This window comes from Arachis stenosperma, chromosome 3 (genome assembly GCF_014773155.1).
Source record: "Arachis stenosperma cultivar V10309 chromosome 3, arast.V10309.gnm1.PFL2, whole genome shotgun sequence".
NCBI lineage: Eukaryota > Viridiplantae > Streptophyta > Magnoliopsida > Fabales > Fabaceae > Arachis > Arachis stenosperma.
The window spans coordinates 143,173,734-143,195,607 of NC_080379.1; the positions used below are offsets into that span (position 1 = coordinate 143,173,734).

At 38.8% G+C, this 21,874-nt stretch overlaps 1 protein-coding gene and 1 non-coding gene across 4 annotated transcripts; one reads left to right on the plus strand and one right to left on the minus strand.

The window, feature by feature from the left end:
• Window positions 1-813: 813 nt before the first annotated feature.
• Window positions 814-921, minus strand: LOC130971873 (small nucleolar RNA R71). Its single transcript, XR_009083078.1, has one exon. It is a non-coding gene; the product is annotated as a small nucleolar RNA R71 (small nucleolar RNA).
• Window positions 922-14,380: 13,459 nt separating this feature from the next.
• LOC130970790 (uncharacterized) lies at window positions 14,381-19,066 on the plus strand. 3 transcript variants are annotated; one of them, XM_057896977.1, is made up of 8 exons: window positions 14,381-14,983; window positions 15,358-15,449; window positions 15,902-16,049; window positions 16,262-16,393; window positions 16,496-16,651; window positions 16,799-18,223; window positions 18,313-18,514; window positions 18,595-19,066. In XM_057896977.1, the coding sequence occupies exons 1-8, from the start codon at window positions 14,870-14,872 to the stop codon at window positions 18,735-18,737; spliced, it is 2,412 nt and encodes an 803-aa protein (XP_057752960.1). In that variant the 5' UTR covers window positions 14,381-14,869; the 3' UTR covers window positions 18,738-19,066. The 3 variants fall into 3 exon arrangements, with proteins under 3 accessions (XP_057752960.1, XP_057752961.1, XP_057752962.1); XM_057896978.1 differs by having other exon boundaries at window positions 14,384-14,983; window positions 18,313-18,482; XM_057896979.1 differs by lacking the exon at window positions 15,902-16,049 and having other exon boundaries at window positions 14,860-14,983.
• The last annotated feature ends 2,808 nt before the right edge of the window (window positions 19,067-21,874 follow it).

Sequence of the window (21,874 nt, forward strand, 5' to 3'; positions counted from 1 at the left end):
AAAAATCACTTGATTTCTTTTCCAACTTCAATTTTCGAAAATTATCAACATCTTTTTGATTGAATTTTCGAAAATTCTCTTCCCTCCTTCTCACATCCTTCTATTTATGGAGTACCACTCCTTCTAAATGCACAATTCGAACCTTATCCAATTAAAGTTCGAATTCTTCTTCTCCTTCTTCTTTCTATTTCTTTTTTCCTCTGACATTTCAAGGAATCTCTATACTGTGACATAGAGGATTCCACATTTTCTTTTTCTCTTCTCTTTCATATGAGCAGGAGCAGAGACAAAGGCATTCTTGTTGAAGCTGATCCTGAACCCGAAAGGACCTTGAAGAGAAAGCTAAGAGAAGCCAAAGCACAACTCTCTTTAGAGGACCTGACCGAATTCTTCAAAGAAGAAGAACCCATGGCAGCCGAAAACAACAACAATGCCAACAATGCAAGGAAGGTGCTGGGTGACTTTACTGCACCTACTCCCGACTTCTATGGGAGAAGCATCTCTATCCCTGCCATTGGAGCAAACAACTTTGAGCTTAAGCCTCAATTAGTTTCTCTAATGCAACAGAATTGCAAGTTCCATGGACTTCCAATGGAAGATCCTCATCAGTTTTTAGCTGAATTCTTGCAAATCTGTGACACAGTCAAGACTAATGGGGTTAACCCTGAGGTCTATAGACTGATGCTATTCCCTTTTGCTGTAAGAGACAGAGCTAGAATATGGTTGGATTCTCAACCTAAAGAAAGCCTGGACTCTTGGGAAAAGCTAGTCAATGCCTTCTTGGCAAAGTTCTTTCCACCACAAAGATGGAGTAAGCTTAGAGTGGAAGTCCAAACCTTCAGACAGAAGGATGGAGAATCCCTCTATGAAGCTTGGGAAAGATACAAACAATTAATCAGAAGATGTCCTTCAGACATGCTTTCTGAATGGAGCATCATAGGTATTTTCTATGATGGTCTCTCTGAACTATCTAAGATGTCCTTGGATAGCTCTGCTGGAGGATCTCTTCATCTGAAGAAAACGCCTGCAGAAGCTCAAGAGCTAATTGAAATGGTTGCAAATAACCAATTCATGTACACTTCTGAAAGGAATCCTGTGAACAATGGGACTAGTCAGAAGAAAGGAGTTCTTGAGATTGACACTCTGAACGCCATATTGGCTCAGAACAAGATATTGACTCAACAAGTCAATTTGATTTCTCAAAGTCTGTCTGGAATGCAAAATGCACTAAACAGTACTAAGGATGCTTCATCTGAGGAAGAAGCTTATGATCCTGAGAACCCTTCCATGGAAGAGGTGAATTACCTAGGAGAACCCTATGGAAATACCTACAATTCTTCATGGAGAAATCACCCAAATCTCTCATGGAAGAATCAAGAGAGACCTCAACAAGGTTTCAATAACAATAATGGTGGAAGAAACAGGTTTAGCAATGGCAAGCCTTTTCCATCATCTTCTCAGCAACAGACAGAGAGTTCTAAGCAGAATACTTCTGACTTAGCAACAATGGTCTCTGATCTAATAAAGACCACTCAAAGTTTCATGAATAAAACAAGGTCCTCCATCAGAAATTTGGAAGGACAAGTGGGTCAGCTGAGCAAGAAGGTTACTGAACTCCCTCCTAGTACTCTCCCAAGTAATACAGAAGAAAATCCAAAAGGAGAGTGCAAGGCCATCAATATGGCCGAATATGGAGAGGAAAGAGAGGAAGAAGACGCCACTGAGAAAGACCTCAGTGGGCGTGTGCCAATCTCCTCTGAGTTCCTCAATGAGGAACAATGGGAATCTGAGGCTCAAAATGAGACCATAGAGATTCCATTGGACTTACTTCTACCATTCATGAGCTCTGATGAGTATTTTTCCTCTGAAGAGGATGAGTATGTCACTGAAGAGCAAGTTGCTAAATACCTTGGAGCAATCATGAAACTAAATGACAAGTTATTTGGAAATGAGACTTGGGAAGATGAATTTCCCTTGCTCACCAAAGAACTGGATGACTTGTCTAGGCAGAAACTGCCTCAAAAGAGGCAGGATCCTGGGAAGTTTTCTATACCTTGTACCATAGGCACCATGACCTTCAAGAAGGCCTTGTGTGACTTAGGGTCAAGTGTGAACCTCATGCCCCTCTCTGTAATGGAGAAATTAGGGATCTTAGAGGTGCAAGCTGCAAGAATCTCATTAGAGATGGCAGACAACTCAAGAAAACAAGCCCATGGACTTGTAGAGGATGTTCTGGTTAAAGTTGAAGACCAGTACATTCCTACTGATTTCATAGTCCTAAAGACTGGGAAGTGCATGGATGAATCCATCATCCTTGGCAGACCCTTCCTAGCCACAGCAAAGGCTGTGATTGATGTTGACAGAGGAGAGTTAATCATTCAAGTGAATGAAAAATCCTTGGTGTTTAAGGCCCAAGGATATCCCTCTGTCATCATGGAGAGGAAGCATGAAGAGCTCCTCTCAAAACAGAGCCAAACAGAGCCCCCACAGTCAAACTCTAAGTTTGGTGTTGGGAGGCTACAACCAAACTCTATGTTTGGTGTTGAAACCCCACATTCAAACTCTAAGTTTGGTGTTGGGAGGTTTCAACAAGGTTCTGAGCATTTCTGAGGCTCCATGAGAGCCCTCTGTCAAGCTAATGACATTAAAGAAGCGCTTGTTGGGAGGCAACCCAATGTTTTATAATTAATTATTTTCTTTTGTTATTTTATCTTTTTTGTAGGTTGATGATCATAAGAAGTCACAAAAACAATGAAAAAAGCAAAAACAGAATGAAAAACAGGAAGAAAAACAGCACACCCTGGAGGAGAAGAAACTGGCGTTCAAACGCCAGTAATGCTAGCTGTTGGGCGTTTAACGCCTAGTCTGGCACCATTCTGGGCGTTTAACGCCAGAAAGGGGCACCAGACTGGCGTCAAACGCCAGTAAAGGGCAAGAACCTGGCGTTAAACGCCAGGAATGGGCACCAGCCCGGCGTTTAACGCCAGAAATGGCTCAAAACGTGATTTTGAGCAACATTTGGTGCAGGGATGACTTTTCCTTGACACTACAGGATCTGTGGACCCCACAGGACCCTACCATCACTCTCTCTCTTCTTCCTCCATTCACCAATCACCTCAACACCTCTTCCCCAAAAAAACCCCTCACCTATCAAATCCCATCTTTCTCTTCACCACTCACATCCATCCTTCATAAAACCCCACCAACCTCACCCTTCAAATTCAAACCACTTTCCCTCCCAAACCCACCCATTATGGCCGAACCTTTACCCCCCTCTCTCCTATAAATACCCTTCTTCAACTCTTCATTTTCACACAACCTAAACACCCTTTCTTACCCTTCTTGGCCGAATACACCACCATCTCCCTCTTCCTCATTTCTTCTTTTTCTACTCTCTTCTTTCTTCTTTTGCTCGAGGACGAGCAAACATTTTAAGTTTGGTGTGGTAAAAGCGTTGCTTTTTGTTTTTCCATAACCATTTATGGCATCCAAGGCCGGAGAAACCTCTAAAAAGAGGAAAGGGAAGGCAAAAGCTTCCACCTCCGAGTCATGGGAGATGGATAGATTCCTCTCAAGGGTGCATCAAGACCACTTCTATGAAGTTGTGGCCTTGAAGAAGGTGATCTCCGAGGTCCCATTTTCACTCAAAAAGGGTGAATATCCGGAGATCCGCCATGAGATCCGAAGAAGAGGTTGGGAAGTTCTTACCAACCCCATTCAACAAGTCGGAATCTTGATGGTTCAAGAGTTCTATGCCAATGCATGGATCACAAAGAACCATGACCAAAGTGTGAACCCGAATCCAAAGAATTATCTCACTATGGTTCGGGGGAAATACTTGGATTTTAGTCCGGAGAGTGTGAGGGTGGCGTTCAACTTGCCTATGATGCAAGGAGATGAGCATCCTTACACTAGAAGGGTCAACTTTGATCAAAGGTTGGACCAAGTCCTCACAGTCATATGTGAAGAGGGCGCACAATGGAGGCAAGATTCAAGAGGAAAGCCGGTTCAATTGAGAAGGCATGACCTCAAGCCCGTGGCTAGAGGATGGTTAGAGTTCATACAACGCTCAATCATCCCCACTAGCAACCGGTCCGAAGTTACCATAGACCGGGCCATCATGATTCATAGTATCATGATTGGAGAAGAAATAGAGGTTCATGAGGTTATAGCCCAAGAACTCTATAAGGTGGCGGACAAGACCTCCACCTTGGCAAGGTTAGCCTTTCCTCATCTCATTTGTCACCTCTGTTATTCAGTTGGAGTTGACATAGAGGGAGACATTCCCATTGATGAGGACAAGCCCATCACCAAGAAAAGGATGGAGTACACAAGAGATCTCACTCATCATGAGATCCCTGAGATTCCTCAAGGGATGAATTTTCCTCCACAAAACTATTGGGAGCAACTAAATACCTCCCTAGGAGAACTAAGTTCCAACATGGGACAACTGAGGGTGGAGCATCAAGAACACTCCATCATCCTTCATGAAATTAGAGAAGATCAAAGAATCATGAGGGAGGAGCAACAAAGACAAGGAAGAGGCATTGAAGAGCTCAAGCACTCCATAGGATCTTCAAGAGCAAGAAAGAGCCGCCATCACTAAGGTGGACCCGTTCTTTGATTTCCTTGTTATTTGTTCTTCTGTTTTTCGAATTTTTATGCTTATGGTTATCCATGTTTGTGTCTTGTGATCATTAGTATCTTAGTGTCTATGCCTTAAAGTTATGAATGTCCTATGAATCCATCACCTTTCTTCAATAAAAACATGCCTAATTGATAAAAGAAAGAATTGCATGAATTTTGAATTTCATAATAGTTTAATTATTTTGATGTGGTGGCAATATTTTTGTTCTCTGAATGTATGCTTAAACAGTGCATATGTCTTTTGAATCTGTGGTTCATGAATGTTGGCTCTTGAAAGAATGATGAAAAAGGAGACATGTTACTGAGGATCTGAAAAATCAATAAAATGATTCTTGAAGCAAGAAAAAGCATTTCAAAAAAAAAAAAAAAAGAAAAAAAAAACCGAAAAAGAGAAAAAAAAAAGAAAAAAAAAGAAAGAAATAAAGTTGTGAGCCAAGGCAAATAAGAGTGTGCTTAAGAACCCTGGACACCTCTAATTGGGGACTTTAGCAAAGCTGAGTCACAATCTGAAAAGGTTCACCCAATTATGTGTCTGTGGCATGTATGTATCCGGTGGTAATACTGGAAGACAGAGTGCTTTGGGCCACAGCCAAGACTCAATAAATAGCTATGTTCAAGAATCATCATACTTTACTAGGAGAATCATTAACACTATCTGGATTCTAAGTTCCTAAAGAAGCCAATCATTCTGAATTACAAGGGATAGAGTGAGATGCCAAAACTATTCAGAGGCAAAAAGTAAAAGCCCCGCTCATCTAATTAATACTGATCTTCATAGATGTTTTTGGAGTTCATTGCATATTCTCTTCTTTTTATCTTATTTGATCTTCAGTTGCTTGGGGACAAGCAACAATTTAAGTTTGGTGTTGTGATGAGCGGATAATTTGTATACTTTTTGGCATTGTTTTTAGTATGTTTTTAGTATGATCTAGTTAGTTTTTAGTATATTTTTATTAGTTTTTAGTTAAAATTCACTTTTCTGGACTTTACTATGAGTTTGTGTGTTTTTCTGTGATTTCAGGTATTTTCTGGCTGAAATTGAGGGACCTGAGCAAAAATCTGATCCAGAGACTCAAAAGGACTGCAGATGCTGTTGGATTCTGACCTCCCTGCACTCGAAGTGGATTTTCTGGAGCTACAAAAGCCCAATTGGCGCGCTCTCAACGGCGTTGGAAAGTAGACATCCTGGGCTTTCCAGCAATATATAATAGTCCATACTTTGCCCAAGATTTGATGGCCCAAACCGGCGTTCAAAGTCACCTCAAGAAATCCCAGCGTTAAACGCTGGAACTGGCACCCAAATGGGAGTTAAACGCCCAAACTGGCACCAAAGCTGGCGTTTAACTCCAAGAAGAGTCTCTACACGAAATTGCTTCATTGCTCAGCCCAAGCACACACCAAGTGGGCCCGGAAGAGGATTTTTATGTCATTTACTCATTTCTGTACACCCTAGGCTACTAGTTTCTTATAAGTAGGACCTTTTACTATTGTATAGGAATCTTTTGATCACTTTTAGATCTCTAGATCATCTTTGGACATTTTAGTTCTTAGATCATTGGGAGGCTGGCCATTCGGCCATGCCTAGACCTTATGCTTATGTATTTTCAACGGTGGAGTTTCTACACACCATAGATTAAGGTGTGGAGCTCTGCTGTACCTCGAGTATTAATGCAATTACTATTGTTCTTTCATTCAAATTCCGCTTGTTCTTTATCCAAGATATCACTTGTTCTTCAACATGATGAAGGTGATGATTGACGCCCATCACCATTCTCACCCATGAACAAGGTGACTGACAACCATTCTTGTTCTACAAGCATCTGAGGCTTAGTGAATATCTCTTGGATTCCTGATTGCACGATGCATGGTTGATCGCCTGACAACCGAGTGCTCGCCTGACAAACGAGCCAACCATTCCGTGAGATCAGAGTCTTCGTGGTATAGGCAAGAACTGATGGCAGCATTCAAGAGAATCCGGAAGGTCTAACCTTGTCTGTGGTATTCTGAGTAGGATTCAATGATTGAATGACTGTGACGTGCTTCAAACCTGTAACCTACTAGGGCGTTAGTGACAGACGCAAAAGAGTTATTCTATTCTGGTAGGGGAGGGAACCACACCGGTGATTGGCAGCACTGTGACAGAGTGTGTGCATTAGCTTTCACTGCGAGGATGGGAGGTAGCTGCTGACAACAGTGAGACCCTACACGAGCTTGCCATGGAAAGGAGTAAGAAGGGTTGGATGAAGACAGTAGGAAAGCAGAGAGACGGAAGGGAAGGCATCTTCATGCGCTTATCTGAAGTTCCTACCAATGAATTACATAAGTATCACTATCTTTATCTTTTATGTTATTTTCGTTCATCACCATATATATCTGAGTTTGCCTGACTAAGATTTACAAGATGACCATAGCTTGCTTCAATACTAACAATCTCCGTGGGATCGACCCTTACTCACGTAAGGTTTATTACTTGGACGACCCAGTGCACTTGCTGGTTAGTTGTGCGAAGTTGTGTAATGCCATGGTATTGAGCGCACCAAGTTTTTGGAGCCATTACCAGGGATTATGAGAGTTGTGAAAAAGTATAGTTCACAATTTCGCGCACCATGTGTCAATGTGTGAGTGAGGAGGCTTGATGTTGAATTTTATATATTTTGATTGATTTCAAAGAAAAGGGATGAAATTGGCATGTTTTGATTGATTTTGAAAAGAGTTGGAAATGGCTTGTTTTGAAAATGGCACTTTGTGGTTTTGTATGAAAATATGGTTTTTGGGCACACTTTGGCGGGACATAACTTGGACTACGGATCTCCGTTTTGTACCAAATCTGTTTAGAAATGAAATTGGATCCGGGATGTCCATGCCGTTCGAAGAACGGGTGAAAAACGATTTAAAATGAGGAAGTTATGTCCGTTGGAAGATCGGGGTTTAAATCTGTGAATTCTGCAGCTTTTAACTTAGAAAATTTTTAGCAGAATGACCCCTTGCGCGTGGGCGCACCTGGCGCGTACGCGCCGATCTTTCAGAAAGCGCCATCCACGCGTGCGCGTGATGTGCGCGGGCGCGCCGATTGTGCTGCACCCCATGCCCAGCCATTTTCCAGAGAGTTATGCCAGAACTGTGCCAGTGTTGTGCATGGGGCACGAAAACACCCGCGCGTACGCGTGGTTGGCGCGTGCGCGTCGATTGGCAAATTTGTAATTCACGCGTTAGCGTGCATGACGCTTGCGCGTCGATGAGTTATTGAGGCCATCCACGCGTGCGCGTGGAGTGCGCGTACGCGTGACCCTGTTTTCATCCCAAGGTTGATTTTTGAGTTTTAAAAGCCAAATCTCATACTTCTAAGCCTCCGATCTCACCATTTATGTCTTAAATCATTATGACATGCCTAGCTATTAAAAAGGGGCTAGTGAATGAGGTAACTTGCGAGTGAAGCAAAGGAAAAATGAATGATCAATGAGGATCAAAGATGATTATGTGAGATGCGGATGATGGTGGTGGAAGTGCTTGTTGTGCCATAGGCTGAAGGGCTATAATTGTTTATGAAACGGCTGGTTATGGATTTAACCGTGAGCCGGATGGCTGGTTATGGATTTAACCGTGAGCCAGAAAGGCTGTGTATGATATGAATATTGGCTGGTTCTGGACTGAACCGTGAGCCGGATGGCTGATATGGATGTTGATCCATGGATGAGAATTCATGCATGTTTATGCTGAATTATTGATAATTGAGATTTGCACTTCCACTATCAGAGGCACGAGATCCCTGGGAGGAAGCAGTGGCTAGCCACCACGTGCTCCAGGTGGAGGCTCGAGACTCTGTTGACCCTATGTCGTAAGTGTGGCCGGGCACTGTGAAAGACCCGGATGAGCTCGCCCCCGAAATATTCACCAGTGAGGGTGATGGATATGGATCATGATTATGATCAAGTTTATAACGAGTATAACTCGAGTTGGGGATGCGCGACAGAGGGACAGTCCAATGGTTAGCGACCAGGACTTGTCGGGTTGGCTCTATAACCGACAAGATGATATCATCAGCCACTAGGGACAGGCATTCATCATATGCATACTATGTGAATTGTTTGATATTGCCTACTTGACTGCATACTATTTGCTAATTGTCTAACTGCCTCAATTGTTCCTATTTGTATATTTCTTGTTTGATATAACTGTGTTTGCTACATTATATCCTGCTGGTGGTTGGGAGGTTTGAAGGAATTGGAAAGGGAAGTATTAGTTAGACTGAAGAATCTTTAGTCAGATGCCCTTATATGGTTTATCTTGTTTATAAGCTTTGATATTATCTGGAGGAAGTACTAGGATTGCCTTTGGCTTTCCTCTATTATTATGTATTATGTATGTGGAAGCTGTTACCATGCTGGGGACCTCTGGTTCTCACCCATGCGGATTTTGTGGTTTTCAGATGCAGGACGTGAGGTTTCCCGCTGAGGCATGCTGGAGACTTCTAGATTTGCGAAGATCCTTTGTTATCGGGACTATGTTTTGGTTTATATATTTTGCTTAGATACTTTTATCTCCACCAAATAATACAAACTGTGATGACTCCTCTTATGGGAGATTTTGGAGAATAGGTTCTTGTATTTGTGTCCCTTTGGGTTTCCTTTGGGGTTTTTCTTATTTTATCATATGTATATATTGCTATGCTCGGACCGGTTATCTTCGCAGCCGGATCTTGAGTCTTGATATTCCTATTTTTGACACTCCTTTGTATATATATAATCTCGCGTTGGTTATCCTTGTTCGTTACGTTATCGATCGGAGTGTTGCGCTTTCGAGTTGCAATTTTTGTTTACCCCTTTTTCTACAAAGGCTCCTAGTTATAATTAATCATTCATACTACTATACGTACTAAATTTTTATTTTAGAGGTCGTAATACCTTGCCATCTCTGAATTATGACTTAAGCATAAGACTCTGTATGGTAGGGTGTTACATGTGACACTGTGAGAGTGCAGTTTGGAAAGGTTCTGGCTAAGGAAAGACTTGGTATTTAAGTGTGCCATTGTGACCCACCTCTCTTTCCTGGGGACCCTTTCTAGTGCAAGGTCTACAGTTGAGTTATACTATTCCAGTATACGGTTGCAACAATGTCAGGATATTCAAGTGCTGTGAAGCTTGAAATAGAGAAATTCGATGGAAGAATCAATTTTGACTTGTGGCAAATACAAGTCAAGGATGTGTTGATACAATCAGGTTTGCACAAGGCGTTGAAGGAGAAGATCTCTGGTTGCTCTCTCTATGAGAGAAGATGATGTTCTCTAGAAGACAAGAAGTATCCTCATGGTATTACCGCACTGCCATGGATAAGGATAAGTTGTGACAATTGGGTCCACAATTGCACACGGGCATTGGTTGGCGTTGAGATGCAAGGTGTGTGGCGGAGTTAGGTCGATGGCTGAAGAACTTCCAGGAAAAGCCAATTTGGAAGTTGCACCATGAATTTTCAGCAAGGTTTCGATCTGTACCAAGGCAAAATGCTTGGAGTGGTCTAATTCCAAGTGAGTATACTTTCATGGTGGAGTATGATAGTTCTCTGAACTATGATTGTCGGTATAGACAATGGCAGCAAAGAATTGTCAGTGTTGACAATGGAAGCTGAAGATGTGTGACTATTTCAATAAAGGTGGAGATTGTTAGGATTTGGTTGAATTAGTCTCACATTGCTTAGGATAGCAAATGGAGTGGGTGGCCTAGGCTATAAATATGAGGCTAAGTTCTCCATTTGTTTTTGCACCAGTCAGAAACACTTTAAGCTTGTTCTGATTTTTTCTTTTCCTCTGTACTCTTTGATTAGAGAGTGTTGTGAGGTGTAGTTAGATATTTGCTTTGAGAGAGTGTGGGTGTACTGGGGTGCCGGTGTTAGAGAGAAAGAAGTCTATGTGTTGTAACAATTTTCACATAGTGATATTCTCTGGTTGTCATTTGACAACGGCTGTGGTTTTTTCTTCGGTAATTGGAGTTTCCACGTTAAATTCTTGTGTTGTGATTGTGTCTATTTTATTTCTCTGTCAAAGGTGTTTTCTCAAGGGGGAATTGTGTATTATTCCCAACACCTACCTCAGAGTAGGGGTGTGCATGGGCGGGGTAAAACCGGGTTTGATATGACCCGACCCGACCCGAAATATATACCGGGCCTATTTATTAGACCCGAACTCGACCCTAGACCCGATGAAACCTATACACTTTCGGGCCACGATTATACCGGATAAAAATCGGGACGTTAACATTACATTACCTTGATACCTTCTTATAAGCTAGCATGTGAAAATATTCAAAATTCTAAGACTCCAACCATTATTTGACATGGTAAAATTCACTTAGAAATATATAACAAGAACCAACTCTTCTCTAAAATTAAAGCATAACCATAATCAATACTAATATTGTCTAATAACACCAAATATTTAAATCAATACAACTAACACAATATTATGCATTAATTAGTCTAAAATCTTATGCATTTTAAACATAAAACAATAACTTATAGTCATATAATAACTCATAACACAAAATATTAAGGTTTACAATACTTAAATTCCACATAAGAATAGCCATCATTCATCATTAATAACACAAAATATTAATTATGTATGATGACCGGGCCACCGGACCGATTTCGGGTGACCCGAACCATGGCCCGGACTCGACCCGAAATAATGACCGGGTCTATTTTTGAGATCCTTATCCGGTCCTAAACTCGGTGAAATCACACCAAATTAGCCCCTAAAATGTTTGGGGTCGGGCTGGGTCGGGCCATACACACCCCTACCTCAGAGCACGACGAAGGCGTCTCCCTCTTTCACAACTCTTCATATCATCCCTAGCTCTCTCATCATGTCTCTCTCCCCCTCACATTCGCGGCAACAAGGCGCAGTCGTCTCTCCTCTCTCTTAGGTATGCGGCGGATGGCGGTGAAGTGCTCCTGTTCTTTGCCGGAAAGCTTCTCCTCTAGTAAGCTATTTGTTTATTTGTTTATTTTTTTATTTTTCTGTTTGTGGAGAGATGTTTGATACTTTGATTATTCTATTTGATTACTGATTCTGTTTATTATTGACCATTGAAAAGCTCCTCCTCGAATAAGCTCTTTGTTTATTTGTTTACTTTTTTTATTTTTTTTTGTTTGTGGGAGAGATATTTGATACTTAGATGATTCTATTTTATTACTGATTCTGTTTATTATTGATCAATATTCAATAATAAACAAAGTATCAAACATAATCAATGGTCAATATAAACAGAATCAACAATCAAATAAAATAATTAAAGTATTAAACATCTCTTCCATAAACAAAAAAATAAAAGAAAAATAAACAAATAGCTTACTAGAGGAGGAGCTTTTTGGTAGAAAATAGGAGTACTTCACCGTCGTCTGCCGCAGACCTGAGAGAGGAAAGACGAATGCGCCTTGCTGCCGTGAATGCAAGGGAGAGAGAAACGCGCGCTAAGAGAGCTAGGGACGAGAGACAGAGTTATGAGAGAGGGGAGACGACCGCATCTTGCTACCGTGAATGTGAGGGAGAGAGAAGGAAGACGTAGAGAGAGCTAGGGACGAGATGGAGAGCTGTGAGAGAGGGAGACGCCTTCACCGATGCTCTGAGCAAGGGACGCTGATGTGTCTATGCAATGGGATTGCTGTTACTGCTATCGTTGTCGCTGAGAATGCGAGAGAGAGAGAGAGAGAAAGACGAGAGTGAAAAGGAAACTTAGGGAGTAAGGAGGCTGCATTTGAAACGGTGAAAGTGTGAAACCCTAATCCAGATTTTGTATTTATATCTTCTTTAAAATTACTAAAATATCCTAAAAAAATAAAAAGACAGCCCATCCTATACTGCCAAATGCTGCAGGTTCGGCGGTGCGGATTTGGTAGGTTTTAAAAGTTTGGTCGGTTCAAAATCTCTCTTCGTTTTATCTTTTTTTTTTTGGGCAGATTTGGCCCAACAAGTTCAACTTGTTTTTCCACCGCTACCATAAATTATGAGGAATGCAAAAAGACAAATAAAAGTTATTATTTTTAACCAGCAGTTAGTTAATAATATTTAAAAATATGGACTAAAAATATATTATTCAATTACTAGACTTAGGGGTGTTCGTGAGTCGAGCCAGATTTAATTATATCCTAATCCATCTCTAAAAAGTAATAGGGTCTATTTTAATGCAATCCGAAATAAAATAGATTAAATGAGATCAACCCGATATAAAATTAGTATATACAAACTTTTAAATTTTATATACTAAAGTAATAAGATTTTATTTTTAAAAATTAAATTTAACAAATATTATATCATATTTATATCAAAATAAATTATTTTTAACAAAATTAATACCGTAAAATATAAAAATATTAATTTAAATATAAAAATATAATATAAAATTATTAATTCTACTTGAAAAAATATATTTTTATCATAAAAAGTAATTTTTGAATGAATCGAATGATCTAAAGTACAATATGAATCCGATCCAAAAATAATAAATTAAAATTCAATAAAATAATAAGCTAAAAATAATATCAAATAAAAATAATAAACTAAAATTCAATAAAATGGACTTTAGTTTAAATTGAATTCTAAGTTAAATTGAATCTTAAAACACCTCTTATTAAACTAAAAAAAATAGATTAATAATTAAAAATACTACTAAAAATAATAATTTTTTGTTTGTTTGGAGTTTTTCTCATAAATGATATGTATTTCTGTTTAATGTTAGTCACCCTATAACTCTGGCAAATTGATGATTACTTGCTTTAGTTATTAGTAGAGTTCGTTCATATAAACTATGCTTTTATAGATAATATAATTCAGTTCAGCATTTGGATCCATGAACGTGTGATGTACAACAGACAAAAGGTATTATTTAATTTTAGACTTCTATTTATCTCTTTTTATTTGCAGGATTCACGGTAAACCAACAATGCATTACAACCTTATCCATGATTTTGATATATTGTATCCGACTGATAGAAGCCTGGTCAAAAGTTGCCAATATTTTTGTAAGGAGAAACAAAACTTGTGATTTGTGAAAGGTAGAAATAAGAGAAAAGAGAAAAAAAAGACAGCAGGGATGGGACAAAGAAAACAGAAATAGAGGCAGTGTCTATGGAAGGGCCACGTAACGCAATCGTCGCATAAGGAGAAGGTGGATATTGTGCACATTTATCGGTGCCTGATTTCCACTCATCCACGTTGTTATCTTCGATGCCAAACGCATTCCTACTTGCTCCTCGCTACTTGCTACTTGTTACTGCTATTTAATATCCGTTAGGCCTATATACTAATATTTAATTTTAATTAACGTGTGAAAACTGCGATGGATACTGCACCGAACATGCGTCGTCATTTAAATGTAGCACACCTTGTTACTATTAAATATTAATACGAAGAAAACAATACCAATATTATTTATTAGTCAATTCCAATATATTAATTATTCTAAAAATTTAAAGTAATAGTAAAAATATATAAATAATTGTAACTAACACAATTTTTCATGTAATTTTTTTTGGGATTTACATGAATTCTTTATGATTATATTTTAAAAATTTAAATTAATAAATAAATATATATGAATAATTATATCTAACTGGACGAATTAAAAAAGGAATGTTGGATTGAACCTTGTTAGTATTGGTAAACATCTTTTTAATTTATAAGGCGAGTTCTTTGGTTCATATGTAGAAAAACCTTAGTAATGGTAGTATTTCTGATCTACAATGTTCCAAGAAAGCCGTCCCATAATCATAAGCTTCCAATAACAGTGCATACTAGAGTGGTGAATACAGAATCCCATAACAACCATGTGACCATTCTTCTTCTAAAATTAATTAAAGTAACACTATATCATAACATAACATAAGAGATACAATAAAAAATTGTATAATTTTGTATGAGACAGGAGGGTAAATGTGATTGGTGAAGTAGGGTAATGAAGATGATGACCCGTATTTCTATCCGCGGAAGCGGCACAAGGAATTGAAGTTGAAGGAGAGATGAAGAGAGAAAGCATGGGGATTGGGGAGGGTACTGTGCTAAATAAAAAGAAAACAAAAAGGACACACAGAATCCTCGCACTGTCTTATGTGACCTGCTCACCTGCACTTCACTTTTTGTCCAATCCTATCTTCTTTGTTTAGGTTGTCGTGTCTTTCTTTTCGTTTTGCAAACTGCAATTCATCTCTCTCTGTTTGGCGGGAAAACCAAGCCATGGTTTGCCAAGATTCGTCATCGGAGACCGCTCCATCGCCGGAGCTTCTTAAAACTGCTTCTCCTTCTTCAGCGGAATCCAGCTTTCGTGAACTTGATGATGCCTTTCTGCAGGTTTATCACTCTCTCACTCTCTATTTCGATCTTACTCGATTTTCGTGTTTACTTCTTGCTGTGTCATCTTGTAACCGATCAAAATTGATTTTAATACTCTCTGGATTTGCATTGCATCTTCATTTCTTTCTTATAATCTAATAAGGATCAAAATAGATAGATGTATGCCTGGAACTGTTAGTTTATCTCTGGATTTGCTGTTAGTTTATGTTTCTCTCTAAGGTTGAGTTCAGTCTTGGACCTATCTCAATTCTCTGGCGGTAACAATATAAATAATCCATGATTTATTCTTAGACTTTTATCGTTTCTTTTTTCGTATTATTCTCATTCCTTATTTTGAAAACGCAGTTTTATTTTTCGCCTTCAATTTACAGACTCAAACGAGAATTTGGCTCGGGGAAGTATTGAAGATAAGATTGAATGAGCAACTCATTATATCCGAACTCCTTGCTGATGGAGAATTGCTGTACTTAACTTTCTCTATTTCTCTCTCTTTTTTCTTTTGTTAGCCTGCACTTTCCGTTATTCCTATTTTTTTGGTATGTAGTTAAGTTTTGGAAATTGCTAAGAACCAGAATTTTTGCCATAATTGTTTGCACCATGCAATAGTTGTTGTCTTTGAACCTTTTCCTTACTGTAAAGAATAATAAATGGTATGTTTTAGTCCAAGCAAACCCCCAGCAAGATTCAATCAATTTGAGATTAATACTTTGACTAATTGACTTCACCTGTCATAAATTAAAGAGGCTACTTTTTAGTCTTAGTGTCTTTTAATTGAATTAAAAGCTAGGACTAGGACCACTTTATAAGGTTAGTACAAGGATTAAACTCCAAGAGGAGTGGAGCTGAACACGAAGCTTTTGCATTGGCATTTCAGTATATTGTTTGGAATCTAAATACAAGTTAATTGGTTTATAGGTTTTTAGTGTCAAAAGTGGTGTGGAAATTGCTGTTGGCAAAGCATATGGAGCTAAAACACATAAAAGCTTCTAAAAGCCAGCCATTTGCTTCTAAGAGTAACAGTGGGAGATATAGACCTTATTCTAATGTTGATTCATTCCTGAAGGTAAATTATTACATGACCTTCCTTTTGACAGAATTCAAAGGAAGATTTGCCAAAATTATGTCTACTGATTTAAGCATATGAGTACGTTAGTAGAAGAAAGAGAAACTCTGCAGCCTCATTTAAGTTAGTTCTAAATATTTTCAAATTTTGGTTGGTGAAAACAGACATTAATGAATGGGTATCAAAGTTATCTCTCTTTTTTTCCTATACAGATTTGCAAAATCTTGGAATTGACCGGAGTTGACCTATTCTCTCCATCAGATGTTGTTGAGAGAAGAAATACTCGAAAAGTATGCATGTGTATACGCTCATTCTCCAAAAAATTAAGGTCTAAGGATATAGATGTAAGTAAATTGCATAAAATATCACTTAGGAACTTCAGTCACCTGCTTTTGTATCTTGTCCTTTAAATTTTGCTTCTTGATAACATAAAAACATGTTGCCAGGTTCCAGATTTTGATATTGTTAATGTTACTTGTGCCGTAACCATGCCGAAGGATGTGGTTGGATACATACGTAAAAGCATAGAGCTGTCTCACAGAAGGCCTGCAGATTCTTCCACTTATTACTTACAGAAGAATTCAGGGAAAGAATCCAGGGAGGTGTGTCCTTGTTTTCAATAATAAGTAAAAACAAAATTACTATATTGCCAATGAATGGTCACATATGTGAGTTTCATGTTCTGTACCCTTGAGCCACTGCTAAATGATTTTGCTACTTGTATCTCTGAAACAATGATGCTTCTGTAGGTCTACTACTCCGTTACAGACTCAATCAAAGACTGGGAAACATATTCAGACCAATCTAATGACACAGAAATCAAACATCTAGTACATCATTTTGATGACTTGTGTGATTATGCATCAGAGATACAGTGCAATTCAACTTCTTCAATGGTTGAAAATGATTTTATGTCCACCAGTTTAGATGAACTGGGCAGTCGAAGCCAGCAGAGACCAAGAATTTCTGATGATGAGTTTCAATTGTTATGCTCAAGGGAATTATTACAATATCATATCTCTGAGACTCCTTATTCCGGGAATGTACATGTTGACTTTAGTGGTGGTATACCTCATTTAGATACTAGGGGCCAAGAAAGTAGAATGATGGAATTTGGTTACACAGAGAATGAATTATTAAGAGATAATGGTTCGATCCTTGGAACTCCTATGAATAACAGGATGTCAGTGATAAGAGATGTTAGCTCAAATACAAAAGATAGTTGGGACCAGGATCTGCTCATTGAAAAAAATATTCCAGCAGATGTACATAAAAGTGCTAGTTCTCATGGCTCATGCGCAACTCCACTGAGTATTGAAAATGGTAGATGCTATGGAGCTGGTGAGAATATGGAGGTTCTACATGAAGTACTGAACTTGGGAGACCAATTTGAAGCAGAGAATGATTATCAGAAAAGCGATCAGTGGGAAGGTATAAAAGAATATGAATCACAGGAGAAAATGAAGTATAAGGAAATTGAACATGGAATCACTTATGGAAAGTATACATATTTTGTCAAGGAACTTGAGGAAACTGAGCATTCATTATATTCTCCTGATTGCTTCCTATGTAATAAGACTGATTCTTCGAACAGAGCTGTCTCCAACAGCAATGACATAAATGCAACTATATCAGAAAAGTTTCTTGTATATGAGGACTGGAAGTCTCAAGTTGATTCAATTTCATCGTCGCTTAATAGCTGTAGCCAATGTGGGAAGCTGCTGTCTTGCCAGTCCTCTTCACTACCCCAGTTTTGTAAATGGGACCAGAAAGGAAAATTTCCTATGACAAAAAGTGGAGCTATAGACAACAATGAATCCTCACATGAGGAAACTATGCCTCATAAACAAGAAACTGCTGAAGAGTATGCGGTTGGTGCAACTGATTTCAAGTCACTTGCAGATGATGAACAGCCAGAAAATGATAGTGAGGCTATAGCATCAAATGCTATGAGTTTGGATAACTGTGAAGATGGAAGTGAAGGAGTAATAGATATGATCACCAATGATGCCACTGTTCCTGCCAACTATGATGAAGATGTATCTAACACTCGGACCTGCATAACAAATCAAAGCTCAGAACTTGAATCCAATGATGGTCATCAATCAAGTCAAGACGACATGGTTCTCGTTTGCCATACAGAACATACCCTTGAGCCTGAGTTACCTGTTCAAGTAAGTTTTTCTGATGCTTTATCAAGCAATGCTTACTTTTCTTTTCAATTATATGCAGATTGAGCCTCTCTTGCAATTTTCTTGTGTAGGAAGTAATAAATCCGGACAAAGAGAGTGCGCACTCCTTTGACAACTTAGATGAGAAAGAAGAGAAAATTGCAGAAATATCAAAGTCAAAACCCCGAAAGAAGCTAATACTGAAATCAGTGTTTGGTGGTGCCACTGCTGTTGGTTTGTTTTTCCTGTTTTTGCACCTAAGGTTCGTGTTTGACTCGTTTTTTAGGTTGTCAGGTATTTTTTATTCTGTTTCTTCTTTGATTTGGCCTCCTTTAGTTTTTTATTTTGTTGTTCTAATCTGTGTTTTATGATAGGAGGAATGACAAAGACAAAGATGCAAATCCAGAACCAAGTAAGGCATTTAATGATGAAGGTAAAGAGAAGAGTAAGAAATATTCACCACCAAAAGCAAAGAGGACTACTGAAGGGGTTTATGCAGCAGAGAAGATTAAATTGAAGTAATCGATATTTGAGCCTCTTCTATAATAATAAAAGGTAAAACAAGATTAGAAAAGAAAAAGTAAAAGAAAGCATTAGTTTCTTCAACTTGAGATCTTGGTGCTGACTGCTTAGGGCTAGAGATACAAGAGTATTAGTTTCATTGGTTACTGGTTAGTGAATAATGGTTACTTTGAGATGGTCAAAAGCCAGCTCCTGTAATTTTTTTCCTCCTGTGAGGGGCTATAGAGATAAAACTTTAGAGTAGCCTTTTTTAGAAGCACAATCATCATAAAGTTCATACTTTACGGACAAAATAATATCAAATACAATAAAATTCTACTTCTACATCCAAGTAATTTAATCAGCCAAGTTCAACCAAATCTTTTAGATTCACGCGCTTCTTTTTCTTCTTCTTTCAAATTTAGGCATGCACATTCTTTTTCACCTTGATGCTATGTCTTCTTCTTCTCATTTTTTTATTGAAAATTTTTATCCAACTTCTTTTTCATCCTTCTCCTCTATAATCATCATTATCATTGATGGATCTAGTTGAACTTGAGAAGGGGGGTTGAATCAAGTTAGTTTAAAACTTAAAGCTTCAAACTCTGTTTTTGCTATAACACGATTTGCAGGAGATTATTTGAAATAGTCTCATACGCAGAACAGTAAGGAATAGGGAAGAGAAGATGAAGACCAGCATATATCCTGGTTCGGATTCTATGTGCAATGGATCCTACGTCCAGTCTCCACCACAAACCATGGTGAAATTTTCACTAATCATTCACAGATTACAAACACCAATACTATTGAATTTCTCCCTAATTCAACTAGTATCTACCCCCAAGCTTTCATCACCAAAAGCTTAGCTTCCCATAGTGCTGACCCAACTATGAAGGGGAATCAACCAGATTCAATTTCCCTAAGTGCTAACCCAACTTGGAAAGGGGAACTAATCCTAGTTCATAAACCCAAAATACATCAGAAATCAGTGGCTATTTTGCATCACTCTTGTCTTTTCACACAAAGATCAGAATTAAGCTTGAGTAGAAGAAAGAGATTCCAGCTCTGTTTTAGAGATGGTGCTCTAAGTGTGTATCATCTCTCTTATCTTGAAATGGTGGGATGAAGCTTGTTATATATCTTTAACTTGGCTTCATTGTTGCCTCTTCCATTTCCTTGTACCAGCTACTCGTTGGAGCTGTCATAGCTGACAGTAGTCCTTTTTCACCATGCTCCACTACCTCTGTTGCTTGAGGAGCTCGACCACTACCTCTGTTGTCCTTTGCTTGGCCTTCTTCTTTGGCATGCTCTTCTTTTGCATTCTACTCCATTTCCTTGCTGCTGCTGCTCTGTGCTCTTTGCTCGATTGTGTTTTGCTCAACCACTATCCTAGTATTGCTTAGCTGATGTCCTTGGGTTAGTGGATGTCCTAGTTTCCTTTTCTTGCTTTCACAGAACCACACATGTCCTTGCTGTGTTGTTGCCTCCTTTGTTTGCCAGCTGTCCTGTTCTGCTCATGATATAGACAGTTGCCCTTTTTCTTTTGCCAAATGCATAGCCTTTCAATCATGCTGAATGGTGAAATAAAAGAGAGGTATTGGGCTTGTGCATTTACTTGAAGCATCAAAGGAATGAACAGGTAGTTTTGTTTGGCTGAGAGAATTAATGGGTCTGTCACAATAAAACACACATTAAACAATATTGGGTTTTCAACCCAATTGAATGTTTGTCATCATTAATTAACCCAAAATCAAACTAGGCTCAACAATCTCTCCCTTGATGACAAACATGATAAAATAGGAAAATTAAAGACTAATTTGAAAGAGTTAAGAACACTTCCCTTTAATGACATTTGGATTGTGAGTAGCTCCCCCTCAATGCCAGCATTACTCCCCCTCGATCATGGCTTACATCTTAACCTGGATAAAACTTAAAAACAGCCAAGACCAAAATTTCCAAGTAATATAATACTAATAACACAGATCAATAACACTAGGCATTGATACACAGCACAGGACAAAATGAGTTAATTAGCACCACAAAGTATCATTGTTCTTAACAAACACTATTAACCCTTAAGCCAAAACTAACATTCCCTTTCTTTTCTCCCCCTTTTGTCATAAAGGGAGGAAGGAAAAAACCTGCACAAAATTTGTTAGTGGCTGATGCATATAGTTTAAGTAGCAGAGTAGTTAAGGTCTTTACAGTCATCTAGAAACTTAAACAAGTTCAAAAGAAATAAACTAAGTCATAATCACAGATGAGATTAAAAGAAGCTAAGCATCAGAGTTGGATTCATCAGAGGTTCTATCGTCCTCCCCCTCATTATCAGAAGTTGTGATCTCAACTTCAATATCCTCTACAAAGTCTCTCAAAATTCGAATATTTCCTTTGGTCTTTTTGAGAGCATTTTCCTCCAAAACTTGGACCCTTTTGCGCTCAGCACCATGATGGAGAAGAAGGTATGTCAGATTGAGGAATTCTTCAAGTACATGCTTCATAATGCGCGTCATGGTCCTGACTGTAGTAGAGGTGGATGGGGGAATCAGAGGATCCTCATCAACAGAGGGAACATCAGTACTATCATTAGTTCGGCGACGCATGGGAGCTGTTTTCTTTACTGCACCACCCCCTTTGATATATGAGTTACAATCTTTTACAATTTCAGCCCCAAAATCAACATTGTAATATTGAAAAATTTTTGTAAGAAGCATGCCATAGGGTAATGCATTTTTGGTACTAACACAAGCATACATATATCTTATAAGCAAGTAAGCAAAAAAAATGGGGATTTTCGAAAGCAATGCATACAAAACCAGTGTGTCACAAAATGAAACACGCTGAAAAGAGCCGCTCTGAGGTAAGATGATGTGATTTACAATCCGATGCAATTGGGCACGGACTGGACCAAGAGACTTGTGAGTAGGAGTGTTACCTTTCAGGAGAGGGATATTGATGCAGACAGTGCTTAGGGCATCAAAGTAAGAGACATTGAGCGTTTCGTCCCACTTACCAGAGGTGTAGACATCAGGTCCTCGGTCCTAGTAGTCTAAGGCTTTGCCTAAGTGATATTTGTCAAGAATAATCACTTTGCCTTTAACAAAAGAAGTGATTCTCCCTTCTTTGTAGGACATGTTGCTATAGAACTGTTTG